This window comes from Eriocheir sinensis, unplaced genomic scaffold (genome assembly GCF_024679095.1).
Source record: "Eriocheir sinensis breed Jianghai 21 unplaced genomic scaffold, ASM2467909v1 Scaffold125, whole genome shotgun sequence".
Taxonomy (NCBI): domain Eukaryota; kingdom Metazoa; phylum Arthropoda; class Malacostraca; order Decapoda; family Varunidae; genus Eriocheir; species Eriocheir sinensis.
The window spans coordinates 156,862-163,600 of NW_026110573.1; the positions used below are offsets into that span (position 1 = coordinate 156,862).

The following is a 6,739-nucleotide window of genomic DNA, read 5'->3' on the forward strand; positions in this document are numbered from 1 at the left end:
GAAGAAGGAGTCAACGCACCTGCCGTCCGCGGCACCGCACCTGCCGTCCGCGGCAACGCACAAGGCGCCAGCTACAAGCATCTCACAAGTCGCCACCTACGTGCAACTCACAAGGCGCCAGCTACAAGCATCTCACAAGTCGCCACCTACGTGCAACTCACAAGGCGCCAGCTACAAGCATCTCCCAAGTCGCCACCTACGTGCAACTCACAAGGCGCCAACTACAAGCATCTCCCAAGTCGCCACCTACGTGCAACTCACAAGGCGCCAGCTACAAGCATCTCCCAAGTCGCCACCTACGTGCAACTCACATGGCGCCAGCTACAAGCATCTCACAAGTCGCCACCTACGTGCAACTCACACGGCGCCAGCTACAAGCATCTCCCAAGTCGCCACCTACGTGCAACTCACACGGCGCCAGCTACAAGCATCTCCCAAGTCGCCACCTACGTGCAACTCACAAGGCGCCAGCTACAAGCATCTCCCAAGTCGCCACCTACGTGCAACTCACAAGGCGCCAGCTACAAGCATCTCCCAAGTCGCCACCTACGTGCAACTCACACGGCGCCAGCTACAAGCATCTCACAAGTCGCCACCTACGTGCAACTCACAAGGCGCCATCTACAAGCCTCGAGCACACCGGCTATAAGCAACTCTACAGGCGTCCAGCCTACAAGCCTCGAGCACACCAGCTACAAGCCTACAGGCTCTACAGCCTACAAGCCTCGAGCACACCAGCTTCAAGCAACTCTACAGGCGTCAAGCCTACAAGCCCCGAGCACACCCACAGGCCTACGCAGCCGTACGCGAGGGCCACAATCTACAAGCCGCTCCCCCGCTTCAAGCCAGCACTGCTACGAACCCTGCAAGCCACTCCACGATACGGCAGAGGTATTCACACCTGCAACGAGGAGGCACGCCCCGCTGACCTTGGGACACCCCGCATGCCCCTCGCTCCACAGCTGGCGGCACCACCGCCGCTGCCGGGAGCATCGGCCCAAACCTCTTCCGGCAAACAGTCAGCAAGGGTACCCGCGGACATCTCCCGGTGACTGCAAGCTGTTCCCACTACCGTTTCTTGCAAGGCGTCTTCTCAAGAGGTTACACACCCAAGTCGTCTTGTCTGCCACCGCCGCCCATCTCTTCCTATACCAAGGACGACGCGGCCATCATACGTCTGGCGGCTGTGTACCAGCTCCCAGCCGCGCACCGCGGCCGCTCATTTTGCTGGGTCAGCAGTTTTTCAACCTCCATTGCGAGTCCTCCGATGTCAGCCCATCCCTCACCTCTCACCGCCGCTGTGGCCGCGGCCGAGGTTTCCTGACGCGCCTACAACGACTGCACGTCACCCAGGGCATCACAGGCCGTCGCCCTCTCCACTACATCAGCTGATTAATCTTGGTATTTGTGGATATTCCATTCTTGTCCAAATTTGCCGACTCGGCTCATTTTCATTATTATCCGTGCAGAGGCACGATTTTTTTTTATTTCTGTGTTCCTAACACTGTTCTTCAGTCATAATTGTGAGAGTAACGTTCATTCGCATACGATATTGATTCTTTCTTATTGTTTGCTAGCGAGTCTATTGAGTATAGTGTGATTTCCCTGATCAAAGTTAATCTTCATCAGTGTGCCCTGCCTCCGTTTTCTTTTCACCGCTCGAGAGAAAACGTGAGCTTCAATGGTATACTCACTTAACATACCACTTTGTTTCTATAGTTATTCTTTCTATATATACCCATATCATTAGGGCATTCCATTATAACCTTAACTTCTATTACGTCTAATCAGACACCTTGCTAGCCATTCTTTCTTGCCTTTTTAGGGTTTCAACGCAAACTATTCATTCATACGCGTTCCGTTTATTGGTTCATATTTACAGCTATCAACATATGCTCCTATTTTGTAAATGTTTTACACCATGGTATGAACAAAGACACTCTCGCTAAACTCGGCGACACCTTTAAACAGTTGGCTCGTCCTTCAAGTGAAGAGGGACTGGAACACGATTCCTCAACCGGTGAATTTACTAAGGTAATCTTATGTTCAGGCACTCATTATTTATCAATTACAGGCCGCAGAATTCGTTCACCCCCGGGTTCGTCTGCATACTTACAACCCACTCAAGGTTCAAGAACACCCTCACCATCAACCCCTCGCCACAGCAGCAGCATTGCAAGCACAAAGTAAGGCATCTCTCACATGTAGTTTTTGCAAACAATCAGGACATTCTGAACATTCTTGTTTCGCGAAACGTAGGGAATCAACACATTCGAGACGGGGCTCAGATAGGAGGTCAGGAGGTTACAGGGGCGGGCATCATTCATCACACAGGAACCCTAGGCCAAACCATCAGCGGAAGGCTGCCTTTTGCCATATCCACGGGAATTGTTTTCATGATTCAGACAGTTGTTCTGCAATACAAAAGGCCAAGGAGGAACAGAAGTACAAGTCCTCAGCGGACAGTAAACCACACTCCTCTTCTCAGAATAAAAAGACATGACTTCGTGACAGCCCCGAGGCGTACATCCAAGTGTCCCTTAAGGAAAATACTAATTGGGAGCAACTTGACTCCGTCATTGCCGACTTGGGACGGACAAGCATAATTGCCCTCCCTTGCAAGGTGGGCAACACTTCACTCACCTTAGCGGTTGACACAGGTGCCACAGTCAATGTCATATCCGACTCCGCTTACAGGTCACTGACACGACAAGCGAGTGGGGAAAATTGGCCGCTCCAAGAGAACGACCTGAATGTGGTAGGCGTGACGGGCACCACTTTGGGTATCCTTGGGCGAGTACCACTAACAGTCAGCTTACATGAAAAAGTATGTCCTTTTCGGGATTTCTTTTATGTCTCTAGCAGGTTTGCTTTACCTGTGGATGGGATCTTAGGATTGAACGCCATGAAAGACCTGCACATCGCCATAAATCCTGTAAGCAACGCGATCGTGTATCAAGGCCGACGCATACAGGGGATGGTCAATCCATCGCCTCTGTCAACTGTAATCTCACCCTCAGAGGTGGAAAATGACCAACCCACCACAGACTCAGGGGCTGCCACCGCCCAAGTGTCCCCTCTTACGGTCAAACCACACGAAACCATTGCAGACTTGTGGCGGACAGTAACGGCAGTCGTAGAAGGTCCTCATATAGTTCCGGATCGTGCTGCAAAACTTGTTAAAATCCGTTTGCCTAACGCCCTCCGGCGGGCAGTGATGTGTATCGACGGAGTTCTCACGTACACCGCGTGACGGTGGAGGTAACTCTTGCAACAGTCAAGGAGGAGGTTTTGCAGAGGCATTGGTAATAAACACGTCTGGATCCCTGTATCCTTAAAACACGGTGTTCGATTATGCCAGTGTCTAGTGTATGGGAGAAATGTCGCCCCGGAACCAGCTGAATACCCTTCAGCCCAAGTCTCAGGCATAACCTCGGCGTGTCAGGCTTCTCCCGAACAAGACACAGCTAATTTAGAGGCATTCCTAAAAGTTGCACACTATTCCGAAATTAAGCCAACCTTAGTCCAGCTTCTGGAACATTATCGGGGGGCGCTTGCTCTACCAGGCGAGCCGCTTGGAGTTACGCAGTGTGCTGAACACCACATTAAGTTAAAACCAAATACAAATCCTGTATATATCAATGCGTACAAGCTCCCCCACAGTCAGAGGGAGGTGGTGCAACAACTTATCTCTGAAATGTTAGAACAAGGTGTCATCAAAGAATCGAATTCCCCGTGGAATTCGCCCTTGTTCCTGGTTCCAAAGAAAGACGCCTCTTATCGTCCTGTGATTGATTTCCGGCGTGTGAACACCGCGACCGTGGATGATCATTTTCCGCTTCCCGTTCTTAGAGATCTTCTGATGTGTCTCGGTAGAGGAAATAAAGTCTTTACGAGTCTTGATCTGGTCAGTGGCTACTGGCAACTGCCCATGGCCCCGAGTCACGTGAAATAACGGCTTTCAGCACGCCTCATGGCCACTATGAGTGGACGAGGATGCCGTTCGGGCTCGCCCTTGACCTTCCAAAGGACAATGAACAGTATTTTTGGTGACTTGCTGGGCAACTCTGTCTATGTGTATTTAGACGACATCATCATAGCAAGTAAAGACGTGCATGCACACATGGAAACACTAACAGCAGTCCTACACAGACTTCAAGAGGTCGGATTAAAGCTCAAAATCACCAAATGTGAATTTTTAAAGCCTCGGATCAAGTTCTTGGGGCATGTCGTGGACGAATTCGGCATCCATACAGTGGACGACAAAATAAAGGCTATTGCCGAGTTCCCTCAGCCAACGTCTGCGGACAAGGTACGGTCTTTCTTGGGTGTCGCAGGTTATTACAGGCCTTTCATTAAGGACTTCGCAGCTCGCGCGAGTCCCCTAACGCATCTTTTAAAGAAAGACGTACCATTTCAGTGGCTCCCAGCTCAACAAACGAGTTTTGAGGATTTAAAGAAAGCGCTTACACGGGCTCCGGTCCTTGTCTTTCCGGATTTCAAGGACCCCTTTCAGCTTTGTACCGACGCTTCGGCTAGTGGAGTAGGAGCCGCGCTGATGCAAACAGATATGTCCGGCAAAAAGCATGTGATAGCGTTCGCCAGTCGAGTACTTACAGCTCCGGAAAAGAACTATTCTGTTACCCACCTAGAGGCTCTTGCCATTGTGTGGGCTCTGAAGCATTTTCGTGACATTGTGATGGGGTACAAAATTGTGGTGTTTACGGACCACGCGGCCATAACTGATCTTTTCAAGGGAAAAAACCTACACGGTCGTCTGGCAAGATGGTTCTTAACGATCCAAGCATACAATCCGGAGATAAAATACATCACCGGGAAAACAAATGTGGTCGCAGATGCCTTATCTCGGAATGTTCCGATAGGCGCGATTACCACCCCAGAGGTCATCCACAACTTCACTTCACCTGAGCTACACACTGCTCAGCGTGACCACCCTGTGTGGAAGAGGTTAATTTACGCCCTCGAGTCGGGAGACGAATCAAACCTTCCTGAATTGCCAGTTCCCTTTCACAATTCTTCCTATCAGAGGACAACCTCCTTTGTAGGTCATGGCCAACCAAACCGGTACCTATAGACCAACTGGTCATCCCAGACATATACGTCCCCGTGACGCTTAAGCTGGTCCATAACACACCCATTGCGGGTCACCCAGGAAGAGACAAGACGCTATCTGTCACCAGACGAAAATTCTACTGGCCCACATTACGGGTTGATGTAGAAAACATGTCGCACATTGCGTCGTTTGTGCTAAGCACAAGGGGTCCGTCAAAGGGCCAGCACCTATGTTGCAATACCCAGTACCAGAGGCGCCATGGGATGTTGTTAATATAGACTTACTACAGCTCCCCCAGAGCCAACTTGGCTCGCGCTACTTATTGGTGTGCGTCGACCAGTTCTCTAGGTTTCTAGTTCTAGCGCCTCTCAAGGACAAGACAGCCACACGCGTGGCCCATGCCCTCGTGACTCACGTGTTGTGTCCACATTCGTCTCCTCGAATTCTTTTGAGTGACAATGGCACCGAGTTTAGGAACTCAGTATTGAGCGAAATATGCGCTCAGTTTAACATCACGCAATCCTTCATCACAGCTTACCACCCAGCTGCTAATGGGTTGGCGGAGAGGGCTAATAGGAAAATCTTACAGGTCCTCAGGCCTATCGTGAACGATCTCCACGATAATTGGGAGGATTGGCTATCGCATATAGCCGCTTCCATAAATACGTCGGTAAACGACTCTACGGGGAAGTCTCCCTACTACATCTTATATGGGGTGGAGAAACGTCTTCCGTACGACTTCCTTACAACCCCACAGCAACCTCTCTACAACATTGATAGGTACGCACAACAGCAGATGCATATGTTTTCCAAGATACACTCAGAAGTTAGGTGTACGTTAAAAGCTACGAAGGTTGAAATGATGTCAAAACAACACAAACAGGCCGTCCCGGTGAATTTCAAAGAGGGTGACACAGTCATGATTAAGCAAGCGGAAAGGAGTTCGAAACTGGGGGCTAAATTTGTGGGTCCTTACCGAGTTGTTCGGAATGTCAGGGGAAATCGGTTCGAGGTTCTCGAGTCGAATAGTGGAGTCAGTCTAGAAGTTCACAGTGATCGTCTGAAAGTAATTCCCTCACCTTTGGACCTTGATATTGGTACTTCCCCCTCAGAGTCAAATGTTCCACAGGATAATCCCAACACCCATAGCTATAACTTGAGACCACGGGTTTAAATACTTCATTCCCACCACTTTCAGATCATGATGTTGCGTTTTCTGATCATCTTGTTATCCCTCGGCTCCCTGCTTGCAACAACACCCATCCACCTGAAGCCTGGTGCCCTCACGGCACACATAGGAGAGGTCTTCCTCATTGAAGATGTGCTCCTCGTAAAATATCCATATACTTCCTTGACCAACAGCACGGACATAATCAGGATAGTCTCAGAAAAACTACTCGGCATGGCAGACGCCATCCGGGCTACCAAGACTAGGGAATCAAAGGCTCCTTCTAGTACCAACTCTCTGACTCTTTTTCAACTACTGGAGGATAGGATTCTGTTCTTACGGGGAAAAGTTGATGAGGTACACATGGATTATAGTTTTCGCTCAGTTCACTCTCGGGTAAAGAGGGGGTTGCTCAACATCGTGGGGTCCGCCTCAAAGTTCCTTTTCGGTACGGCTACCGACGAGGACGTTCGCGATTTGCGGGACCACTACGCTCA

The 6,739-nt window shown here is 50.2% G+C and overlaps 1 protein-coding gene across 1 annotated transcript; it reads left to right on the forward strand.

The window, feature by feature from the left end:
* The first annotated feature begins 210 nt into the window (after positions 1–210).
* On the forward strand, positions 211–3,194 carry LOC126989635 (uncharacterized). Its single transcript, XM_050848238.1, has 2 exons — positions 211–1,401; positions 2,075–3,194. Exon 1 carries the CDS (start codon positions 312–314, stop codon positions 1,050–1,052), a length of 741 nt encoding a protein of 246 aa, XP_050704195.1. The 5' UTR covers positions 211–311; the 3' UTR covers positions 1,053–1,401; positions 2,075–3,194.
* The last annotated feature ends 3,545 nt before the right edge of the window (positions 3,195–6,739 follow it).